Source organism: Pecten maximus, chromosome 13 (assembly GCF_902652985.1).
Source record: "Pecten maximus chromosome 13, xPecMax1.1, whole genome shotgun sequence".
NCBI lineage: Eukaryota > Metazoa > Mollusca > Bivalvia > Pectinida > Pectinidae > Pecten > Pecten maximus.
Window position 1 is genome coordinate 38,801,422 of NC_047027.1, and position 26,080 is coordinate 38,827,501.

Here is a 26,080-nt window from a genome sequence, read left to right on the forward strand (position 1 = left end):
TATCTGAAGCTGTACTTGTCATACAACACTGGGTATTTGTAATTTCATAATTTTCTTCTATAAAGTTACCTGCTAACAAATATATTATATACACATGTGGATCATGTGGACCTTAGGCCAAAGGTTTTTTTTTACAGTTCAGGCTAACATGTTTTTTGCAATATTGTTTAAAAACAAAATTTTGGGATACATTTTGATCAGCATTTAAGTGTTTCCCTATTGCATTAAGAAAACGATTGATTATTCTTTACCTTAAAATGATGGGGATTTTACCTCTTTTTGTAATTAAAGAATATCAGCATATAAACTATATTTATTGAATATCTCTATTGTGAAGAAAAATGTATATCAAAAATAATTATTTTTTGTTGATTCGCAAAAAAAACCTACAAATTTGTGAAAAACATGCACAGGTAAATATTATATATGGGTAGTGTTAGATGCTAATTACAGGTAGGTAAGGCAGAGCCTGGCACAGCATGCTATAAATTGCTTAAATTGGCATAATTACGGAATCTTAAATTCATACTTTTTACTGTAAAGCAATATTAACCATAACTATTATATAACACAATATAGATCAGTTAGGCCTAAGTTGTATCTGTTCCAGGTTTGATCAGTACAAGTTTTCTTCAACTAGCTATATATACATATATTGCCTTTTTCCAGATTTGATAAGATTATCATATACATGAAATTACATTATAGATCAGCTCTTGTATAGCAATATTCATGTGTGTATCTGTTTCAGGTTTAGTTAGTAGAAATATTTTTTGTTCATCATACACAGAATAGCGAACGCACAAGCCAACGTTAATTTCATCATCAACAGATATTGTCATTATTAATAGTAGAATCTATAATTAGAGCTTTGAATTTAGAAAACAATTTTATTTATTTTCTATTTATATATCGTCATTCTCAATAGTTAAATATATAGTTAGGCATGGTGCTTTGATTTTTTTTTTTTTTATATTTTATATAGATTTATTGAGATCATATTGTCATTTCATTTTTACGAGTAAAATAATCCAGATGAGAGTGCTTTGAATTTAGACAGCTTTATCTGATTCATATACCTGAGCTGACCCTATTTTTTTTTTACCTGAGTTGGTATTTCATATTGAAACAGACTATGACTAAACTTCAAAGAACTTCCTACAATAACATCTTCCTTTGTCTTTACCAGAGTTGGTGTTCGGGGAATGAGCCACAAAATTATAGCCAGGTGTTAAAACAGGCACACCTAAAGCCCTGGGGCCCAGGTGGCCATGACAACAGGCATGTCCTGAGAGTACCAATTATGCATGTATACATGTCCTCTTGTGCAATATATCATATAAGAACCACAGCCAATTTTGTTTAGATAAAAGTTTATCAACATTTAAATATACCTGGTAAAGTCAGGATGACAGATATAAGGCAGTCAATTAAATACAGGTATCTGTTTGTTTGTTTGTTTATTCACTTTAAGCCTTGCCGCCCATCGGTATTACAGCAAAAACAGAATAATGTCATGTGCATGTACAATAAGGATATCAAAAACATATACAAAATGTTAAGTATTGTATGAAAAATAACTTACATTGTACAAGACAAGAATGAATTTGATAGAATGGCGGACAGCTGTGAAATATATATTTATAATTATCAAAAGTTGAAAAATTAAAAAATGACAATGTTCTTTTATGTTTTTTTTCTAATCATCCTCATGTATATATATGAATTGAATGGATTTTATTCATTTAATGACGACTATTCTTGAAAACATCTGATAAGAGTTTTGTAAAAATAAAAATCTGAAATTCTGATAATCGTAAAGCCATTGCTTTCTTTACATGGGACGAGTTAGGTGACGGCGTACAGTATTCCTTCCCACCGAATAAAACTACCCACAATACAGTTCGCACTAACAACATTCCAAGGCCCGATGGCGGACGATTCGGACGAGGAACGAGCAAACGTATACAAATTTTGATTTTATTTCTGTTGAAGTCGTCAGCCATGTACTGTTATGTATTTGTTATATAGTAAATTGTATACTTAATATATATTTAGTGCTCTTGGCCGACGATACCACAACTAATTCGTTCGTTACTAATGTCAACAAACTTATTTTGCACCGGTGACTGTGTTCGTTGATTCTTAATGACGACACGATATTTCAATCAAAAGATTTATGGAGTGTCTGTTCCTGTCTTAAATATGTATAAACAGCACCTATGCGTATGTGTGTTCCGTGCTCGAGTGCTCGAAAGTGCTCGCATCCTGCTGCGATGAAACTATTCGATAAAATGGGGGGGGGGGGGGGGGGGGGGGGGTGGTTGATGGTAAGCTGTTGTACGATACAAATGAAAAAGTTTGAAGGCGAATGTTGCATTTGGATAACCATTTGGTATTTGTTATAATTTGTCACAGGCCAGAGTAGTACAAAACCAACCTTACGACGAAGCCCTAGAAATCCCTGACGGCGAGGAAGTAGCAAGCACATATTCCCCTACACCCAGAGTGAACCCAGCAGGTATGAATAATTGATTTATACACAAATATTGAAATTGTTCTGTACAGGACATAATAGACTTTTTTTATCAACATTTATAGATGAAAGCGTCTTGTCACTGCAAGCATAATGTTTGCCACTTTCTGTCTATTTGTTCACAGTCCATAAAATATTTTGTGCCTCAAAAGTGTAAAATTGCGAAGGAAATGTGGAACATCGGTTGTTGTATTTCATGACGTCCTTGTGTAAAAATACTAGATTATTCTTTGGAGGAATTTTAAAGACTTTTAAATAAATAGATAAAAAAAACAAAATAACTAAAATTGGAAATGGGTAAGGGATGTCTGTTAATGACATAAGTCACATAACATGGGTCTTAAATCAGACCCAGATAATATGGGCAGAAAAACACTGGGTTACAGATCTGCTTCAAAAACCTCAAAAAGTATTGTGTGTACTTTGCTTTTATGTACATGTATATATAATGACAGATTGATGTATTAATTTTTGAAAATATTCCTAAAATTATTATACATATTTCCACTTTGATGGTTAGATAAAAAAAGATATCCATAATCAGTTAATATAGATTTTTTGGGGGATATTAATAATATATTCTATGATAAAGAAATATTAAAGTAAATTAGATAGGTGCTTGTAGAATGTACTTTTTATTTTGAATGTCAATTAAATGGCTTCATGCATGATTTGAAATATAATATTTCATCAGAAAATATATATTTTATCAGTTTTTTTAATACTGACATATATTTAAATCATCTTTGATACAGGTCTTATTTACTCAGATTTACTTGTGTGACTGTCATTTCAGACTTTTAAAAAATTATCATCAAGAAGCAAAATTTTGACTGATTAAATCATAGATGATATATTCAATATGATTAATTTCTTAATTTATTCATGTTAAAGTTTAAGGCCTGTTTGTTTATATATTTTACATGCTATCATCAATTGCTGTATGTTAAGAGAATGTTTAGAAAGTGATTATCGAAGTGCATGCATTTTTTTTATCTCTGTAGTAAGACTTAAGGTGGTTATTGAATTGAAATTGGTCTACAGATCAAAACCTGTAAAATAGAATACACGTAAATGAAAAATAATTCTGTGCTAGCTAACTCAAATTTCTCTTAATAGTGAATCATTTAAACAATGTATATCTTATAATGGCATAATAATATATTTTCAAATCCTGCAATTTATGATAGCGTAGGTTTTTCTTCATGTAACATTAAACTTTGAAGCGAGAAGTTATATGATATAATTTTGAAATATTTGTCTGTGTGTTTTATTGTTTATTGTCAATGTTTCCACACTGAAAGAGTAAGGTGATATCTATGAGAATTTACATCATGCATTTGTATTTTTATTTAATGCATGATCAGGAGTCGGCAAACTGGCACTAGCACGCCCTCGAGGACCAGGTAGGCAGGTTACACGCACATTTACCTCCCTTACTCAACCCTCCCAAGTGTGTTAGGACATGCTGGGTAAAGGGAGATAACTTCTATAGCCAGTAACAAAAACTATTACAGACAGGTTGCGTGTTATAAGATTTGTATTGTAAGGAGGAATACTCTGGGACATTGTGAACATACCTGATTCTGGTGTGCTGGCCTTTCTACTGACTTTTGTGTGTGGTATCGTTACGGAGCATGGCTAACCACAGTGTTTCTGTCAATATGACAGGTCAATTAAAAAGTGATTTTGATAATAAACTAAATTGATACCTTAATGGTCTTTGACCTTTAATGCATTGCCTTCTATTCCAACTTTGAATTAAGATGGAGAAAAAAAAAAATCCGATGTGAAGGATTCTGCTGGCCATGTTTCAGTATTGTTTGCTAGAATACAACATGCCACCAGCAGATCTGACATATGATAAAAACAATATACCAGAATCAAGTGTGTCATTATACTGAGTCCAAGGCTCAATCAGATCCCCCTTCTCTAATAGACAGTTCTCATTTTGAGGTAGGAGCTATTGTTACATAGATAAAAGCAGCTTACATGTATTAAGGTAGACAATGATGTTGTAAATTGTTCTGATTTTGTCACAGACCTACACTTATACATTCCCAATTTTTGATATAGTGCTAATACTGTACCTGTCATAATGTAGAGGGACAGTCATCCTGCATGATGTGTTATGTACTTACAGTAGTGTTAGATATGTACCAGTATGGTTATGTTACCCGGTATGTACTTTCTTTTGAGGTTTTACTTTTTATTGCAAAACTTATATATATATATAGATGTAGATAATTGTTTATTTCAGGTTTAACTCATGTCCTCTAGTCCTGTGATCATTACAAAATCTAACAGAATTTGTGTAGCCCTCACTCCTATACCAATCGTGGAATTTCCGTTGAATTTGTGTAGCCTTGTACCAACCCAGAAATTTCTACTGAATTATGTAATTCTGTACCAATCCAGAAATTTCCACTGAATTTATGTAACCCTCCATGTATACGTTACGTAACAATCCAGAATTTCCGTTGAATTTTTGTGTAGCCCTATACCAGTGTTTTGATATGAAAACTACAACCTGTCTGTATGTGATGTAATGCTTAACTGGTTAAAGGTTTCTTACATAACTCACCGTTTTATAAATGTAGAGCTTGGGATTTAATAAAACTTAGAAGTGATTATACCTACTTAAATGTAAGTAGAAAGGACTCAAAATTCTCAAAATTAAATATTTTGATGTTAATACCAGTAATAATCAAATGTATCACTGCTGACATAAGGAAGGGAATGCTTTCAAACACTATAACTGTAAGCTTTTCCCCTCAAACAAGGATCAAATTACAAGCACAAACTAATTTCCTTCATGTGAATATACATCTTGTATTTCATATAAGTGATACATTGCCTGGAAGAGTTTTGAGAATTTTGTTTTTCTTAAGAAATTGGAGCTTGTAGGCGTAATGGTTAGATATTCCAAGTAACAATGCTTTAGAAATTGTAAATGTTGGTAGATAACTAATCTGTTAAGTTGATTAATAGCAATATTGCATGGTGTTGAGCAGACATGATCCTGTGTAGTATAGACATTGATCATTGAGTTATATGTATTGGGTTCAAATGACGTAAAACCCAATTTTATTGTCACATTCAATTGTCTTTATGAATATGATTTAGTTGGAGCCTTACATATGGTTGTCTTACTTATAACCTGGTCTCTACTGAAGAACTCTGCCAGACTTCTAATAAAAATGTACTTTAAAATAACTTATTTTTACTGTCCTTATTGGTGAGTTATTGATGGTTACAGTTCACAGCTGAAAGAAACTCGAACCTAATTAATTATGCATCAGTCAATTGTATCTCAGAAGCCAAGGTGCTGACCTTACTTGTTAGCTATAGATATGCATGAATGTGCTTTATAAAAATATGATCTGCTTGTCACAATATAATGGATGAATATTTTCCCTTATTTTATGATCATTCAGAAATTATCTGCTAAAAATTCCAACTGGACAATGCTTAAATTGTGATCCTATATTCAGTTTTAGTGATATTCTTGGGAAAATCTAATATCTTTTGTTAGTATGTCTGCTGACAAGTGTTGTTTATATGATGAATTAATTATTCAGCGATTGTTTGAAAAAAAACCACTTGTATAGAGAAAAAAGTGGTAGTTAGATGTTTTCACTCGCTAGATATGTCACGCTTTGGTGGACACTGTTTTGAACATGTTTAATGTTTTCCCTGGTTTTCCTACCTTGCATGGACTGGAATGAACAAAGTACAACAAGTTAAAGGTAAACTCTACACAGTGACCACAACGTCCTGCATGCTTTATACATTTTTAGGACTTTGTAGTAATTGTATTGTGACACTGACTAGGTATCGGACACTTTATTGTTTTCTAGCAAAGAATAAATCGTGATGGAAAACCTGTTTATTAATTATCTTTTTGATATTGAATAGTTTATAAAAGTAAATAAGGATTCTGTTTACTTATGTGTAGGATTGTACTTCAGCCACAGGTCCTAGCCTCGTCTGTCAATACATCCAATATATAATCTGATTATATATTGGCCATGGATGTATTGACAGACGAGGCTAGGACCTGTGCTTCAGCCCAATTTATGAAATTTGATTAGCCAAGATCCATGTATATATTGAAGAATTCTGCAGTCAAAATATAAAAAGTATGTACATTATATCTGGTGTTTGTTTAATGTAGAAATAGATGATTGGCTGTATGGTGTTGAGGTCCAATCTTTCTTATGAAGAGCAGATTATAGTATGAAATCATCACTGAAATTATCAAGTCTAGAAAGAGTTAATTACTATCATTTGCTTTATCTATAGTTTAATCTTGTCGTTTCCACCTCAGTTTTTCTGTTTAACATATTGTAGACTTCATTATTATAGCATGTAGTTTCTAAGCACCATATTGGTTTATTTCTATTTTTTACTTGATTCTTGAGATCTCCATACAGATCCACAGATCTATTCGACTTGTCATTTTGACATAATTGCTCATTTCACACATTTTGATCTTAATTCTTCTGTATGAAACACTTCAATTATATTTATGATTTTAATACCAAAATGTACACTGTAAGGCAGAATTATTGGAGGGAAAACTTATATTGTTTTACCCTACTGTACACCAGTATTGGGGACCTGTATTGTTTTACTGTACACCAGTATTGGGGACCTGTATTGTTTTACTGTACACCAGTAGCTATAGGGGCCTGTATTGTTTTACTGTACACCAGTATTGGGGACCTGTATTGTTTTACTGTATACCAGTATAGGGGACCTGTATTGTTTTACTGTACACCAGTATTGGGGACCTGTATTGTTTTACTGTATACCAGTATAGGGGACCTGTATTGTTTTACTGTACACCAGTATTGGGGACCTGTATTGTTTTACTGTACACCAGTATTGGGGACCTGTATTGTTTTACTGTACACCAGTATTGGGGACCTGTATTGTTTTACTGTACACCAGTATTGGAGACCTGTATTGTTTTACTGTACACCAGTATTGGGGACCTGTATTGTTTTACCCTACTGTACACCAGTATTGGGGACCTGTATTGTTTTACCCTACTGTACACCAGTATTGGGGACCTGTATTGTTTTACTGTACACCAGTATTGGGGACCTGTATTGTTTTACTGTACACCAGTATTGGGGACCTGTATTGTTTTACTGTACACCAGTATTGGGGACCTGTATTGTTTTACCCTACTGTACACCAGTATTGGGGACCTGTATTGTTTTACTGTACACCAGTATTGGAGACCTGTATTGTTTTACTGTACACCAGTATTGGGGACCTGTATTGTTTTACTGTACACCAGTATTGGAGACCTGTATTGTTTTACTGTACACCAGTATTGGGGACCTGTATTGTTTTACTGTACACCAGTATTGGGGACCTGTATTGTTTTACTGTACACCAGTATTGGGGACCTGTATTGTTTTACTGTACACCAGTATTGGGGACCTGTATTGTTTAACCCTACTGTACACCAGTATTTGGGCCTATATTGTTTTACTGTACACCAGTATTGGGGACCTGTATTGCTTTACTGTACACCAGTATTGGGGACCTGTATTGTTTTACTGTACACCAGTATTGGGGACCTGTATTGTTTTACTGTACACCAGTATAGGGGACCTGTTTTGTTTTTATGTACACCAGTATTGGGGACCTGTATTGTTTTACTGTACACCAGTATTGGGGACCTGTATTGTTTTACTGTACACCAGTATTGGGGACCTGTATTGTTTTACTGTACACCAGTATTGGATACCTGTATTGTTTTACCCTACTGTACACCAGTATTGGGGACCTGTATTGTTTTACTGTACACCAGTATTGGGGACCTGTATTGTTTTACTGTACACCAGTATTGGGGACCTGTATTGTTTTACTGTACACCAGTATTGGAGACCTGTATTGTTTTACTGTACACCAGTGTTGGGGACCTGTATTGTTTTACCCTACTGTACACAGTATTGGGGACCTGTATTGTTTTACTGTACACCAGTATTAGGGACCTGTATTGTTTTACTGTACACCAGTGTTGGGGACCTGTATTGTTTTACCCTACTGTACACCAGTATTGGGGACCTGTATTGTTTTACTGTACACCAGTATTGGGGACCTGTATTGTTTTACTGTACACCAGTATTGGGGACCTGTATTGTTTTACTGTACACCAGTATTGGGGACCTGTATTGTTTTACCCTACTGTACACCAGTATTGGGGACCTGTATTGTTTTACTGTACACCAGTATTGGGGACCTGTATTGTTTTACTGTACACCAGTATTGGAGACCTGTATTGTTTTACTGTACACCAGTATTGGGGACCTGTATTGTTTTACTGTACACCAGTATTGGGGACCTGTATTGTTTTACTGTACACCAGTATTGGAGACCTGTATTGTTTTACTGTACACCAGTATTGGAGACCTGTATTGTTTTACTGTACACCAGTATTGGAGACCTGTATTGTTTTACTGTACACCAGTATAGGGGACCTGTATTGTTTTACTGTACACCAGTATTGGGGACCTGTATTGTTTTACTGTACACCAGTATTGGAGACCTGTATTGTTTTACTGTACACCAGTATTGGGGACCTGTATTGTTTTACTGTACACCAGTATTGGGGACCTGTATTGTTTTACTGTACACCAGTATTGGGGACCTGTATTGTTTTACTGTACACCAGTATTGGGGACCTGTATTGTTTTACTGTACACCAGTATTGGGGACCTGTATTGTTTTACTGTACACCAGTATTGGAGACCTGTATTGTTTTACTGTACACCAGTATTGGGGGCCTGTATTGTTTTACTGTACACCAGTAGCTATAGGGGCCTGTATTGTTTTACTGTACACAGTATTGGGGACCTGTATTGTTTTACTGTACACCAGTATTGGAGACCTGTATTGTTTTACTGTACACCAGTATTGGGGACCTGTATTGTTTTACTGTACACCAGTATTGGAGACCTGTATTATTTTACTGTACACCAGTATTGGGGACCTGTATTGTTTTACTGTACACCAGTATTGGGGGCCTGTATTGTTTTACCCTACTGTACACAGTATTGGGGACCTGTATTGTTTTACTGTACACCAGTAGCTATAGGGGCCTGTATTGTTTTACTGTACACCAGTATTGGGGACCTGTATTGTTTTACTGTACACCAGTATTGGAGACCTGTATTGTTTTACTGTACACCAGTATTGGGGGCCTGTATTGTTTTACCCTACTGTACACAGTATTGGGGACCTGTATTGTTTTACTGTACACCAGTATTGGGGACCTGTATTGCTTTACTGTACACCAGTATTGGGGACCTGTATTGTTTTACTGTACACCAGTGTTGGGGACCTGTATTGTTTTACTGTACACCAGTATTGGGGACCTGTATTGTTTTACTGTACACCAGTATTGGGGACCTGTATTGTTTTACTGTGCACCAGTATTGGGGACCTGTATTGTTTTACTGTACACCAGTATTGGGGACCTGTATTGTTTTACTGTACACCAGTATTGGGGACCTGTATTGTTTTACTGTACACCAGTATTGGGGACCTGTATTGTTTTACTGTACACCAGTATAGGGGACCTGTATTGTTTTACTGTACACCAGTATTGGGGACCTGTATTGTTTTACTGTACACCAGTATTGGGGACCTGTATTGTTTTACTGTACACCAGTATTGGGGACTTGTATTGTTTTACTGTACACCAGTATTGGGGACCTGTATTGTTTTACTGTACACCAGTATTGGGGACCTGTATTGTTTTACCCTACTGTACACCAGTATTTGGGCCTATATTGTTTTACTGTACACCAGTATTGGGGACCTGTATTGTTTTACTGTGCACCAGTATTGGGGACCTGTATTGTTTTACTGTACACCAGTATTGGGGACCTGTATTGTTTTACTGTACACCAGTATTGGGGACCTGTATTGTTTTACCCTACTGTACACCAGTATTTGGGCCTATATTGTTTTACTGTACACCAGTATTGGGGACCTGTATTGTTTTACTGTGCACCAGTATTGGGGACCTGTATTGTTTTACTGTACACCAGTATTGGGGACCTGTATTGCTTTACTGTACACCAGTATTGGGGACCTTTATTGTTTTACTGTACACCAGTATTGGGGACCTGTATTGTTTTACCCTACTGTACACCAGTATTGGGGACCTGTATTGTTTTACTGTACACCAGTATTGGGGACCTGTATTGTTTTACTGTTCACCAGTATTGGGGACCTGTATTGTTTTACTGTACACCAGTATTGGGGACCTGTATTGTTTTACTGTACACCAGTATTGGGGACCTGTATTGTTTTACCCTACTGTACACCAGTATTGGGGACCTGTATTGTTTTACTGTACACCAGTATTGGGGACCTGTATTGTTTTACCCTACTGTACACCAGTATTGGGGACCTGTATTGTTTTACCCTACTATACATGTTAAGATCACTCTTACCTACTATTTATGTTTATTATGAACAGAACGAGGAAAAAGTGTTGGATCTATGGAGTCTAATTTATCAGCAAACAACTCTGAGGAGGAAGAGGAGGAGGAAGAGGATGATGATGAATTTCCAGATGATATGGGACAGATGGGACAAATGGGACAAATGGACCAGATGGGACAAATGGATCAGATGGGACAAATGGATCAGATGGGACAAATGGATCAGATGGGACAATTAGGACAAAGGGTAATGAATAGTTACCTCCTTTTTTTGTCGCCTGCACAAAGCAGATGACATATAGGTATCAATATATTGTCAGTGGCGGACAATGTCACTGTTACTAAAAATAGAAAATTAGTTTCCTTGTAATTACTCCTGTAATCACGTTTCTGTGCAGGCCACACATCCACTTCCAGGAATTCTTGTTTCCAGTTTTATCCTTTATATCTGTGCATTCTAGGACACAATTTTCCACAATAAGATCTGTTTATTAGGACAATTTAATGAATCAAATTGAATGTGCTTAGTATTCCTGATTTGAGGGTAACATGTTAAGTATCCCTGATTTGAGAGTAACAATATTGTTAAGTGTTCCTGGTTTGAGGGTAACATGTTAAGTATTCCTGGTTTGAGGGTAACATGTTAAGTATTCCTGGTTTGAGGGTAACATGTTAAGTGTTCCTGATTTGAGGGTAACATGTTAAGTATTCCTGATTTGAGGGTAACATGTTAAGTATTCCTGGTTTGAGGGTAACATGTTAAGTATTCCTAGTTTGAGGGTAACATGTTAAGTGTTCCTGGTTTGAGGGTAACATGTTAAGTATTCCTGGTTTGAGGGTAACATGTTAAGTATTCCTAGTTTGAGGGTAACATGTTAAGTATTCCTGGTTTGAGGGTAACATGTTAAGTGTTCCTGGTTTGAGGGTAACATGTTAAATATTCCTGGTTTGAGGGTAACATGTTAAGTGTTCCTGGTTTGAGGGTAACATATTAAGTGTTCCTGGTTTGAGGGTAACATGTTAAGTATTCCTGGTTTGAGGGTATTATGTTTAGTATTCCTAGTTTGAGGGTAGCATGATAAATATTCCTAGTTTGAGGGTAACATGTTAAGTATTCCTGGTTTGAGGGTAACATGTTAAATATTCCTAGTTTGAGGGTAACATGTTAAGTATTCCTGGTTTGAGGGTAACATGTTAAGTATTCCTAGTTTGAGGGTAACATGTTAAGTGTTCCTAGTTAGAGGGTAATATGATATGTATTCCTGGTTTGAGGGTAACATGTTAAGTATTCCTAGTTTGAGGGTAACATGTTAAGTATCCCTGATTTGAGAGTAACAATATTGTTAAGTGTTCCTGGTTTGAGGGTAACATGTTAAGTATTCCTGGTTTGAGGGTAACATGTTAAGTATTCCTGGTTTGAGGGTAACATGTTAAGTATTCCTAGTTTGAGGGTAACATGTTAATTATTCCTAGTTTGAGGGTAACATGTTAAGTATTCCTAGTTTGAGGGTAATATGTTAATTATTCCTAGTTTGAGGGTAACATGTTAAGTGTTCCTGGTTTGAGGGTAACATGTTAAGTATTCCTGGTTTGAGGGTAACATGTTAAGTATTCCTAGTTTGAGGGTAACATGTTAATTATTCCTAGTTTGAGGGTAACATGTTAATTATTCCTAGTTTGAGGGTAACATGTTAAGTGTTCCTAGTTAGAGGGTAATATGATATGTATTCCTAGTTTGAGGGTAACATGTTAAGTATTCCTAGTTTGAGGGTAACATGTTAAGTGTTCCTGGTTTGAGGGTAACATGTTAAGTATTCCTAGTTTGAGGGTAACATGTTAAGTGTTCCTGGTTTGAGGGTAACATGTTAAGTATTCCTAGTTTGAGGGTAACATGTTAAGTGTTCCTAGTTAGAGGGTAATATGATATGTATTCCTAGTTTGAGGGTAACATGTTAAGTATTCCTAGTTTGAGGGTAACATGTTAAGTGTTCCTGGTTTGAGGGTAACATGTTAAGTATTCCTGATTTGAGGGTAACATGTTAAGTATTCCCGGTTTGAGGGTAACATGTTAAGTATTCCTAGTTTGAGGGTAACATGTTAAGTGTTCCTGATTTGAGGGTAACATGTTAAGTATTCCCGGTTTGAGGGTAACATGTTAAATATTCCTAGTTTGAGGGTAACATGTTTAGTATTCCTGGTTTGAGGGTATAACATGCTAAGTATTCCTAGTTAGATGGTAACAGTTCAAGTAATGTAAAGATGAGTTAATGGAGAGCTAAGTCAGAGAGAGATCGCAGACATCCCCTGTTGTTGCAAATAATTTTTTCGATGACCCCTGCAGAAAAGACCCACAGCACCATGTTATTTTCATTTGATATACATGTTCTAAGATTCAAACCTTCACAATTTACTAGTTTTAACATCAGAAACCATTTTTCTGATTTATGTTAAACTATGTTAACAGGGTCAACAGCAGCGCGCTCCACCTGGTGGACAGCAAGGAGGAGGAACCCAACAACAGCAGTTTAACTCTGAGGACGAGGAAACAGACTCTTCTGATGAAGATGATGATGACGATGATGACGATGACGACGATGATGATCATGCTCCTTTAGAAGGGTACATGGCTAATATTTACTTGAGAGGAGTTTGTGATTTGGTATAAGATGAGAGGAGGACAACATGTTCACTTAAACATTACGATATGGTATCAGGGCATCCAGTTGATTTAGAGGGTTGATGGGCAAGTCAGCTTATGTCATTGCATGCCGTCCGTCGTCCATCGGTTGTCTGGCTGTCTGGTAAACCAGCCGTTTGAACTGCATCAACTTTCCCTTTTAAACAACTTCTTAATAATCAAGAGGCCAAGAGACCTTATATTGAGTCTGTAGCATGCTGAGTTTAAGGGCTACGATTCCATATGTAGCTTTAGGTTTCCCCTGGTGCTAGTTGTGCATGTTTAATTTTGAGACCGAGTAGATATGGTTAGTAACCTTAACAAACAGACTTTCATTTTCGATCCGATTATCATTAAACTTCATAAACTTGTTGATGACCATCACCCAGCATAGAAATTCTCATAGTAACCACCTGGAGTTGAAAGTGAGGTCATTATAACTACAGTATAAATGTCCTCATCCTCACTCTACCAACTTCATCTGTCATCTGATTGACATTAAACTTCAAACACTTGGAGTCATCAAAAATTAAGTCACCATTAGTATAGATATACGGGAAAAGACGGATTATAAGTTTTATACTTGTGTCTAATCCCATTTGTGTTTTTAAAAACAAAATATGTTTAAATAAAAAAATAAAATAAAAAAATATAGATATACAAAACACCTTGATTTTGTATTTGATTCTGATGAGACCTGTCTGAGGCGAGATTAGGTATTGACTGTCTTGTTGTGGTATATAAGATCCACACAGTAACAGGGTTCATTCTCATTCACAGAGCTTACGATCCTGCCGACTACGAAAACCTGCCCGTCACACCTGAGATAAAGGAATTATTCCAGTATATTACAAGGTAAGTGTCATCATGACATAGGGATTATCAATCATCGTAGTGGGATGGTGTCTCGAGGAGTGTCACTTACTACCCTATTGTCGAGTGTTCACATCACCACACCAACTAGTGATAACCTCTCCATTGAAAAGACTGAAAAAATACTGTGTAACAGAACACTAACAAAAAACATCTGCCCTTCATTGGTAAATCCATCTTATTTTACACAATATTATCATGTCTTCCCAAGTTCATTGCCTATATATACCATATGGAGTAGTTTAACTTTTAAAATGTTGCGGATATTTTGATGAACTTTTATTCATGCATCACCAATATCAATTCATATGTGCTTAAATGTGGGTTGTGTATGAACTGTTCAGTATTAAATGTCGTTCTCATATCTAGATGGTCCTGAATCACGGCGGTATACAGAGCTAAACAGACATGTTATAATTATCTCATTATTAGCTCACCTGGTCCGAAGGACCAAGGTGAGCTTATGCCATACCATTGCGTCCGTCGTCCGTCGTCCGTCCGTCCGTCCGTCCGTCGTCTGTCGTCCGTCGTCCGTCGTCCGTCGTCCGTCCGTCCGTCAACAATTGACTTCTTCTTCATAACCACTGATCAGAATTTGACGAAATTTTGTCAGAAGCATCCCTATGGGGTATGGACTCAAAATTGTACAAATGGTGGGGCTGACCCCCCAGGGGTCTGAGGGGCGGGGCCAAAAGGGGTCAATTTGGCTATATTAATATAAACAACTTCTTCTCTGAAACCAAGCAAAGGATATCGCTCCTATTTGCCTGGTAGCATCACTATGGGGTGAGGATTCAAAATTGTACAAATGGTGGGGCTGACCCCCTGGGGGCCTGAGGGCGGGGCCAAAATGGGTCAATATACCTATATTTATATCAACGACTTCTTCTCTGAAACCAAGCAATGAATATTGCTCATATTTGCCTGGTAGCATCACTATGAGATGGGGATTCAAAATTGTACAAATGGTGAGGCTGACCCCACGGGGGCCTGAGGGGCGGGGCCAAATGTGGTCAATTGGGCTATATTGATATAAACGACTTCTCCTCTGAAACCGAGCAATGGATATTGCTCATATTTGCCTGGTAGCATCAGTATGGGGTGGGGATTCAAAATTGTACAAATGGTGGGGCCGACCTACCTGGGGCCTGAGGGGCGGGGCCAAAAGGGGTCAATTTGGCTAAATTGATATAAACAACTTCTTCTCTGAAACTAAGCTATGGATATCGCTCATATTTGCCTGCTTCAACCCCCGGGGTAGGGATTCAAAACTGTATAAATGACAGAGCTGACCCCCGGGGAGCTAAGAGGCGGGGCCAAAAGGGGTCATTTTGGCAGAATTGATATAAACAACTTCTTCTCTGAAACTAAGCAATGGATATCACTCACATTTGTATGGTAGCATGGTCATGGGGTGGGGGGGTTGTGGTAGCATCTGGGGTTGCGCCAAAAGTCAATTTCATTTCATGGATTAATGCATTTTTGGCATAAAAACCTCACGTACCCATATAAAATGCCTATGATATATTGAAATAGCAATACCAGTGACAATATACTTAATCATCATTCTTGTTTCATATCTCATGAAATCCAGGTGAGCGATACAGGCCCTCTGGGCCTCTTGTATATTTATGATTTGACAGTAAAATGTCGACAAAGATCAATCGGTATTGATCATCTACAGAGCTAGGTTTTAAGTTTCTGTTTATTTTGTAGGTATACCCCTCAGTCAATCGAACTGGAACATAAGCTGAAGCCGTTCATTCCTGACTTTATTCCAGCTGTCGGTGATATTGATGCCTTTATCAAGGTAAGACAACAGTTTATCAGCTATAGACCTAGATCTAGAGAGGACAGGGTTTACCCTGGACAGCTGTACCAACAGTTCAGGCCCAGTGGGGAGATTCCCTTCCAGGCCCAGTGGGGAGATTCCCTTCCAGGCCCAGTGGGGAGATTCCCTTCCTGGCCCAGTGGGGAGATTCCCTTCCTGGCCCAGTGGGGATATTCCCTTCCTGGCCCAGTGGGGAGATTCCCTTCCAGGCCCAGTGGGGGGATTCCCTTCCAGGCCCAGTGGGGAGATTCCCTTCCAGGCCCAGTGGGGAGATTCCCTTCCTGGCCCAGTGGGGAGATTCCCTTCCTGGCCCAGTGGGGAGATTCCCTTCCAAGCCCAGTGGGGAGATTCCCTTCCTGGCCCAGTGGGGAGATTCCCTTCCAGGCCCAGTGGGGAGATTCCCTTCCAGGCCCAGTGGGGAGATTCCCTTCCAGGCCCAGTGGGGAGATTTCCTTCCAGGCCCAGTGGGGAGATTCCCTTCCAGGCCCAGTGGGGAGATTCCCTTCCAGGCCCAGTGGGGAGATTCCCTTCCTGGCCCAGTGGGGAGATTCCCTTCCAGGCCCAGTGGGGAGATTCCCTTCCAGGCCCAGTGGGGAGATTCCCTTCCAGGCCCAGTGGGGAGATTCCCTTCCAGGCCCAGTGGGGAGATTTCCTTCCAGGCCCAGTGGGGAGATTCCCTTCCAGGCCCAGTGGGGAGATTCCCTTCCAGGCCCACTGGGAGATTCCCTTCCAGGCCCAGTGGGGAGATTCCCTTCCAGGCCCAGTGGGGAGATTCCCTTCCAGGCCCAGTGGGGAGATTCCCTTCCAGGCCCAGTGGGGAGATTCCCTTCCAGGCCCAGTGGGGAGATTCCCTTCCAGGCCCAGTGGGGAGATTCCCTTCCAGGCCCAGTGGGGAGATTCCCTTCCTGGCCCAGTGGGGAGATTCCCTTCCAGGCCCAGTGGGGAGATTCCCTTCCTGGCCCAGTGGGGAGATTCCCTTCCACAAACATTTGTATGATGTCACAACAACAATACAACCATATGATGTCGACAATTCAATGGCTCGTCAGCATTGTTTTACATTGATGTAACATCAAAATTAAATGTATACATTAGAAGGTCATATAAATAATGATGGGTAAAAAGGATTGAAATTAGACTTTTCATCCATTAAACAAAACTGTAAATATTATTGTAAAAGTAAACCTGATCTATAGAACATTTATTATTGTGCAAATGTTGGAGTTTATTGTGGTCTAACACAGTTATATATTGGAGGTTATGTTTTATAGATTATCCGCCCTGATAGCAAACCAGACACCCTCGGCCTGAATGTGCTGGACGAGCCATGTGCCAAACAGTCTGATCCCACTGTCCTTGATCTCCAACTCAGGGCCATCTCCAAACAAACTACCGACAAAAAAGTGGTACGTATACCGGACAAGGTTTATGGCTCGACCAAGATATGTACTTACTCAATCTTTAATCTACTTATGAAAAGTTTTTTTATTTCCTCTGAATTGTGTGATTTGACATTTTATGAATAGCTACACAATATTATCTTCAAGTTATTATACAGGGGCAGGTATTGTTATACATGGTAAATGATGAGTTGTCTCCCATTTCATACTGGATGTATCTATGTCACACTGATGTATATCTGACACACACTGATGTATCTAGTCACACTGATGTATCTAGTCACACTGATGTATCTAGTCACACTGATGTATATCTGACACACACTGATGTATATCTGACACACTGATGTATATCTGACACACTGATGTATATCTGACACACTGATGTATATCTGACACACACTGATGTATATCTGACACACACTGATGTATCTAGTCACACTGATGTATATCTGACACACACTGATGTATCTAGTCACACTGATGTATATCTGACACACACTGATGTATCTAGTCACACTGATGTATCTAGTCACACTGATGTATCTAGTCACACTGATGTATATCTGACACACACTGATGTATATCTGACACACACTGATGTATATCTGACACACACTGATGTTTCTAGTCACACTGATGTATATATGTCACACTGATGTGTCTATGTCACACTGATGTGTCTATGTCACACTGATGTGTCTATGTCACACTGATGTGTCAATGTCACACTGATGTGTCTATGTCACACTGATGTGTCTATGTCACACTGATGTGTCTATGTCACACTGATGTGTCTATGTCACACTGATGTGTCTATGTCACACTGATGTATATCTGACACACTGATGTGTCTATGTCACACTGATGTATCTATGTCACACTGATGTGTCTATGTCACACTGATGTATCTATGTCACACTGATGTATCTATGTCACACTGATGTGTCTATGTCACACTGATGTGTCTATGTCACACTGATGTGTCTATGTCACACTGATGTATATCTGACACACTGATGTATCTAGTCACACTGATGTATATCTGACACACACTGATGTATATCTGACACACACTGATGTATATCTGACACACACTGATGTATATCTGACACACTGATGTATCTAGTCACACTGATGTATATCTGACACACTGATGTATCTAGTCACACTGATGTATCTAGTCACACTGATGTATATCTGACACACACTGATGTATATCTGACACACACTGATGTATATCTGACACACACTGATGTATATCTGACACACACTGATGTATATCTGACACACACTGATGTATATTTGACACATTACGTATCTATGTCACAGGTCGTGAAGAGTTTGGAATCAGCAGAGAAGAATCCCAAACACATAGACAGTTGGATAGAGAGTATTCGTGAGCTGCGACGCATACAACCACCCCCCAATGTACATTACTCAAAGTAAGGATAGTTTTTGTATTGATGGATAGAAAGTGTTGTTTTTCTCTAAAAGTTTACCTGATGCATTCCGATTGTTCTGTAACGTCACAAAGTTAAAATGTCAATAACTTGAAAGTCAGACAGATAATATTTTGTTTTGACAATTGTATATGTAACAAGTTTGGTAGTTCTGTAATCAACAGTCATACTTTCACTTATATCTGATTTTCAATATGTGATGCCAGTTTTGCAAATATTAGTTTGCTAGAGACAAAAGTGAGAATCTTTTTGACTGATTTCAACTGAAAATTTAGTGTAGGATTATTAATACATACATTGATGAAGCACAAGGTTAAGTCCCACTTTTCCTTACAGAAATATGCCTGATATAGATACACTTATGCAGGAGTGGCCACCTGAATTTGAAGAATTACTTAAAGAGGTAAACTTTTTCCTGACATAATAAGCCCCCAAGTTAAGATGTTTTTACACAATCATCACTTGGTTGTCCGTCAGCACTTTGGTTTCTGGAGACTTTCTTGGAATCCAAATTTATTGATATTTTACACTGATTCATTGTGATATTTTTAAGATCAATCCAGCATTCATGTCATTAGGTCACAAGTCAAGAAACTTATTTTAACGCTGTGTTTAAATGCTTGACCTTGATCTTGATCTTTCCCTTATTAATTAATATGTCTTTAAGATTTTACTAAGATGTATATGAAGTCACACAAAAGGGATGATAGCTGTTTGTGACTAGTTGGGTTGATTTATACATGTACACATACGGTCAGTGATTGGAAATGTCGGCTAAATCTGATTTGTTCACTTCCTAGGTTGGACTACCCACGGCAGAGTTGGACTGTGATCTTGCAGAATATGTTGACTTAGTTTGTTGTGAGTATGAAATATCTCATTTATCATCTCAAAGATTTATGCTTCCTCCATCTCAGTTACAGTTCTTTGTCCCATTGTAAAAAACTGACAAGCAAAATATATCATGGGTCCCTCAAATGTCTCAATACATAATGGTTAAGTATCAAGCTCTGCTGTATAACCTTATTGGGTGTCAAATGTCACACTTGACCACTTTGGGATTGAATTAAAAACACAGTTATCAATGAAAAAAAGTTATATACATTGTAAATTATGTTGTAAAATTTATTTTGAGACTATTTGGACAAATATTTGATAAAAGCATTACTTACATTTACTTAGAATGTATCTAGGATCAATAAAACTGACATAAATGCCAAATATTTGCCTGAAATATATAAGTTCTGAAATGTTTGCGTTAATCGCATATTTATTGACTGACTGCAATATTCATTTTTTTTCTGCCAGAACTACAGAAATTTTGGATTAAATAAAAAAAATTGAGTTTTAATGCTGTGATTGTTTAAAATTGGCATTAACAATTAAATGTGAAATTCAAATATAGAAAATGGAATTTGATCAAAGATATTTTTAACTAAATTGATATAGGTAAAAACGAAACTTATACCGGAGATATTATTATTACCTATAACTGGTTGAAGTGACAGCATTGTTTTTATCAACAAGCTTCTATATGTATACTAGAATGATTTAGGTCCTAAGTAAGATATCCTGTCTATGTGACCAGCATTTCTGGGTTCTGATAAGTTATGTCTCTCTGTATTACAGCTATACGGGAATGATTTAGGTCCTAAGTAAGATATCTTGACTATGTGACCAGTATTTCTGGGTTCTGATAATCTCTCTCTGTATTACAGCTATACTAGAATGATTTAGGTCCTAAGTAAGATATTTTGTCTTTATGACCAGCATTTCTGGGTTCTAATAAGTAATCTGTCTCTGTATTATATTTACAGCTATACGGGAATGATTTAGGTCCTAAGTAAGATATCTTGTCTGTGTGACCAGCATTTCTGGGTTCTGATAAGTAATCTCTCTGTATTACAGCTATACGAGAATGATTTAGGTCCTAAGTAAGATATCTTGACTATGTGACCAGTATTTCTGGGTTCTGATAATCTCTCTCTGTATTACAGCTATACGAGAATGATTTAGGTTCTAAGTAAGATATTCTGTCTATGTGACCAGGATTTCTTGGTTCTGCTAAGTTATGTCTCTCTGTATTACAGCTATACGGGAATGATTTAGGTCCTAAGTAAGATATTTTGTCTGTGTGACCAGTATTTCTGGGTTCTGATAATCTCTCTCTGTATTACAGCTATACGGGAATGATTTAGGTCCTAAGTAAGATATTTTGTCTGTGTGACCAGTATTTCTGGGTTCTGACGAGTAATTATATAATCTGTCTCTGTATTACAGCTATACTGGATGTACCAATATATAAAGGATCTCCACACAGAAACGAGAGGGTGCTAGCACTTCATGTCATCTTTACACTGTTCTCGGAGTTTAAGAATTCACAGGTAAGGAAGAAAACCTGGCAATGTTAGGACTGTGTGGCAATGTTAGGACTGTGTGGCAATGTTAGGACTGTGGCATTAGAATTGATCACAGGTAAGGAAGAAAACCTGGCAATGTTAGGACTGTGTGGCAATGTTAGGACTGTGTGGCAATGTTAGGACTATGTGGCATTAGAATTGGTCACAGGTAAGAAAGAAACCCTGGATTAAAAGTAGATGAAGGAGCAAACCCACTTGATAAGGTGTAAAAATAACATTTTATAGTGTTGGAGAATTTTGATTGTTGAAGAAGCAGTACTTTTGGAGGCTATTTTCATCATAATGTGAAGTGTATTGGTAGTGACACATTGCTGGGTCATCTTTAATCTTGAATCTTTTCTTAGGAAATAACTCTTAAGAAATTTTACGATGTTCATTTTGTATTATTTTTTTGTTTGTTACACTAAGTACATGATATATGACAGTTGGGTGCTGTAGGTCGAATTTTGTCCACATTAAGGAATTCTTTATTGGGGATAGTCATTGCTGAGGATTCTTGTTGTAAAGTAGTTTGTTGTTATTTTTCAGCATTTCCGAACACTGGCAGAAGAAAACAAACTAGACAACAACTTAAAGGAATCTAATAGCTTTGGAGGTGGTGGTGGTGGTATGGATGACAACAGATTAACATTCTGATACGACTCATCATCATTACTGGACACACGGCATCCATTCAAATTGTGACATTTATTAAATAGCATTTCAACAAAATGTATGAAAAGATGTGAATTCCTAATATTGTTGTTAATGGACAATAAGATCTTCAGACATTTGGACAAGGTGACAGGCTTGTCAGTCATGAGAACAGACATTTGGACAAGGTGACAGGCTTGTCAGTCATGAGAACAGACATTTGGACAAGGAGACAGGCTTGTCAGTCATGAGAACAGACATTTGGACAAGGAGACAGGCTTGTCAGTCATGAGAACAGACATTTGGACAAGGCGACAGGCTTGTCAGTCATGAGAACAGACATTTGGACAAGGAGACAGGCTTGTCAGTCATGAGAACAGACATTTGGACAAGGAGACAGGCTTGTCAGTCATGAGAACAGACATTTGGACAAGGAGACAGGCTTGTCAGTCATGAGAACAGACATTTGGACAAGGTGACAGGCTTGTCAGTCATGAGAACAGACATTTGGACAAGGCGACAGGCTTGTCAGTCATGAGAACAGACATTTGGACAAGGCGACAGGCTTGTCAGTCATGAGAACAGACATTTGGACAAGGAGACAGGCTTGTCAGTCATGAGAACAGACATTTGGACAAGGAGACAGGCTTGTCAGTCATGAGAACAGACATTTGGACAAGGAGACAGGCTTGTCAGTCATGAGAACAGACATTTGGACAAGGTGACAGGCTTGTCAGTCATGAGAACAGACATTTGGACAAGGAGACAGGCTTGTCAGTCATGAGAACAGACATTTGGACAAGGAGACAGGCTTGTCAGTCATGAGAACAGACATTTGGACAAGGAGACAGGCTTGTCAGTCATGAGAACAGACATTTGGACAAGGTGACAGGCTTGTCAGTCATGAGAACAGACATTTGGACAAGGAGACAGGCTTGTCAGTCATGAGAACAGACATTTGGACAAGGTGACAGGCTTGTCAGTCATGAGAACAGACATTTGGACAAGGTGACAGGCTTGTCAGTCATGAGAACAGACATTTGGACAAGGTGACAGGCTTGTCAGTCATGAGAACAGACATTTGGACAAGGTGACAGGCTTGTCAGTCATGAGAACAGACATTTGGACAAGGAGACAGGCTTGTCAGTCATGAGAACAGACATTTGGACAAGGAGACAGGCTTGTCAGTCATGAGAACAGACATTTGGACAAGGAGACAGGCTTGTCAGTCATGAGAACAGACATAGCCTGGAACCAAATGTGTTCTCACCTACCAGCACTAGTTGTGTTACCTTTTATTTATAAACTGTTACAGATGTTTCTTTTGCTACTTAATAGTTCTTACTGTTCCAGTTTCAAATTTATTTATATAACATATCATTGAATATTACGATAACAAAATCCGTCCTCATGTTTATTGTGTTAAGTAAATATAGGTTCAAATCCTTTTCATAATGCTAAATTTCAATAGTATGAAAAAAAATGTAGATATCTTATGTCTCTAATAACACAACTGGTTGTCTCAGATTTGGCGAAGATTTTGAAAAGTATCTTGTGTGTGAGGTTTTGATTGACTTCATCAATTGATGGAAACAAAGAAATTTTCTATAAATCTGAAGACATTTCTGTTGATGTCGGAAAGAGACTTTTTTCTGAATGGAAGTCACAAAATGTAATTTATTGTACTTAGGTGAGGAATATAATATGTATATTTTGTATTGAAAATATCAAAAGATCTGAACTGTCATTTGATGAAATTGAAAAATAAAACTTGACGTAAAACAATATTGTATCTGTTGTTCTACAGTAATCAGATGGGCGTGGTTTTCATGTTCAATAGTACTCGGATAGGCGTGGAACAGGAAGACCACTTGTGTAGGGGACTGGACAGATAGCGTGGTTTTCCTGTTGTTCTATAGTACCCTGATGGGCGTGGTTTTCCCGTTGTTCTATAGTACCCAGATGGGCGTGGTTTTCCGGTTGTTCTATAGTACCCAGATGGGCTTGGTTTTCATTCTTTGATGGTCAGGAAAATCGTGCCATGGATCGGAGTGTAAATTGTATGAACAATCAGTCGATCCAGTCGATGATTGGCCCAGTCCAGTCCCGCTACACTTGTACTTGAAAAAATCTAAAACATTGTACTGTTATTTAATCAAGAAAGTTGGTGAAGGACTCCAGGGGGGAACAACTCGCACTGCACCGTGAGTACAGATGGCACACGAACAGACCTCAGTATCCCAGGTGCGGAGCAGCCTCCGAAAAGACTCGTAATTTTCAACTAATCTTAGCTGATTCGGCAAGCTGTTTCACACCTGGGAGGCCGTAAACCGAACAGATCTCACGATACTCCAAGGTGACGTTCATTGTCAATCTCTGTACCCCGCGACATGACAGTTTGACAATTTCACCTGCTTCCTTTGTTAATTCGGGGATTTCAAGCTGATTCATTACGTGTTAGAAATAATACTTCCCAGTATGTAGGCGACACATTAATGATGAAAGCAAAGATGCTTGAAAATATACCAATATACTGGATATACATATAACTGAAAATATCTCGCATGTAACTTTTTGTGCTGAAGTGATTCCCCCTGAATACATATCTGCGAAGACGAATCATGAAAATTTTCTTGTTGTTAAAAATATATGTTCAGGAATATGGAATTGTTTATTTAAATGACATCAAAAATATCAGGCCTTCCCGAACCCTTGGTCTTGTGTGTACCTTTCAGTGACAGTCATTTCCGCAGGCTTGCACTTGAATTTCCCCATAATTCGGCTCAATAATGAATTCGGGATGGACGTATGTATGATTCATTAAAAAGCTTGCAGCGGTTTTAACGATCGTGTCTCTTTGATTCACGTCAGTTTAATTTAATTCTGGTCCCTACGTATTATTTATTCCATACCGAATCGACTGATTGCTTATACCATTTACACTTCCATCCATGACACGATTATCCTGACTATCAAAGAATGATATATAAATTCTTGGCGGAGTTATCACACAATTTATGCTACAATTCGAACATTTATAGAAAATTGTGCGGAAAAAATGGCAGAGGAATCGAACTCCGATATTAGGTCACCGATCATTATCCAAAACATCATTACTTGGACTCAGAAAATCAACGAATAATGCTTTTGTTTGTACATTGAACTTGGAGGATTTTTACCTTGTATATATTAAGAAAAGTTACATTCTTAAAATATTAGTTGAACTGAAAAAGTTCAGATAATTGTGCACTCAAAGCATGTTATGATGACAGGTTGGAAAACAGAGACCCTTCCCAAGTTGGATTCTTAATTTAAAACGGTAGCTTTTAACTGTCGTTCCTGGGTATTAAAGAAACCAATGATTGTTCTGACCAGTTTATAGTAATGTATTTAAACAACGTCTTTTTGACACTTTCCAACAAGAATGTTTTATGAAGGTTGATTAAGTTTTATACCAGAATCTAGTTGAGAAAATTAAACTTCAGTCTTTTCTTTATAAACCGGTCAATTTTAATGATCAAAAACTTCTTTAAAAGATTCATGTATCTGCATATGATCTAGCTATTGAACATGGAAGATATAGAGATATTCAGAGGAAAGAAAGTGCATTTTATTTGATGAAAATGACATAGAACACGAATACCATTTTATCTTTAAATGTAAGTGTTACGTAGACATTCGTATTAATTTGAGTAAACCATATTATTTTTAAAATCCTCGTATGTGTAAACTTATTCAGTTACTCAAAGCAGGAAATATAAAAGAACTGAACA

General features: G+C 37.5%; 1 protein-coding gene and 1 long non-coding RNA gene across 6 annotated transcripts; one reads left to right on the plus strand and one right to left on the minus strand.

Moving 5' to 3' along the window:
* The first annotated feature begins 1,837 nt into the window (after positions 1–1,837).
* On the plus strand, positions 1,838–24,092 carry LOC117340821 (intraflagellar transport protein 46 homolog). 5 transcript variants are annotated; one of them, XR_004535474.1, is made up of 15 exons: positions 1,838–1,963; positions 2,419–2,521; positions 3,904–3,942; positions 6,271–6,285; positions 11,046–11,257; positions 13,475–13,629; positions 14,468–14,542; positions 16,277–16,370; positions 17,663–17,797; positions 19,124–19,236; positions 19,591–19,657; positions 20,055–20,115; positions 21,535–21,638; positions 22,203–22,454; positions 22,496–24,092. XR_004535474.1 is itself a non-coding variant. In XM_033902597.1 (14 exons), the coding sequence occupies exons 1-14, from the start codon at positions 1,931–1,933 to the stop codon at positions 22,308–22,310; spliced, it is 1,314 nt and encodes a 437-aa protein (XP_033758488.1). In that variant the 5' UTR covers positions 1,838–1,930; the 3' UTR covers positions 22,311–24,092. The 5 variants fall into 5 exon arrangements, 3 of the variants coding, with proteins under 3 accessions (XP_033758488.1, XP_033758489.1, XP_033758490.1); XR_004535475.1 differs by having other exon boundaries at positions 23,521–24,092; XM_033902597.1 differs by having other exon boundaries at positions 22,203–24,092.
* LOC117340822 lies at positions 9,709–11,046 on the minus strand. The gene is made up of 2 exons (XR_004535476.1): positions 10,938–11,046; positions 9,709–9,831 (listed from the first exon to the last, which is right to left on the minus strand). It is a non-coding gene; the product is annotated as an uncharacterized LOC117340822 (long non-coding RNA).
* Positions 24,093–26,080: the final 1,988 nt, after the last annotated feature.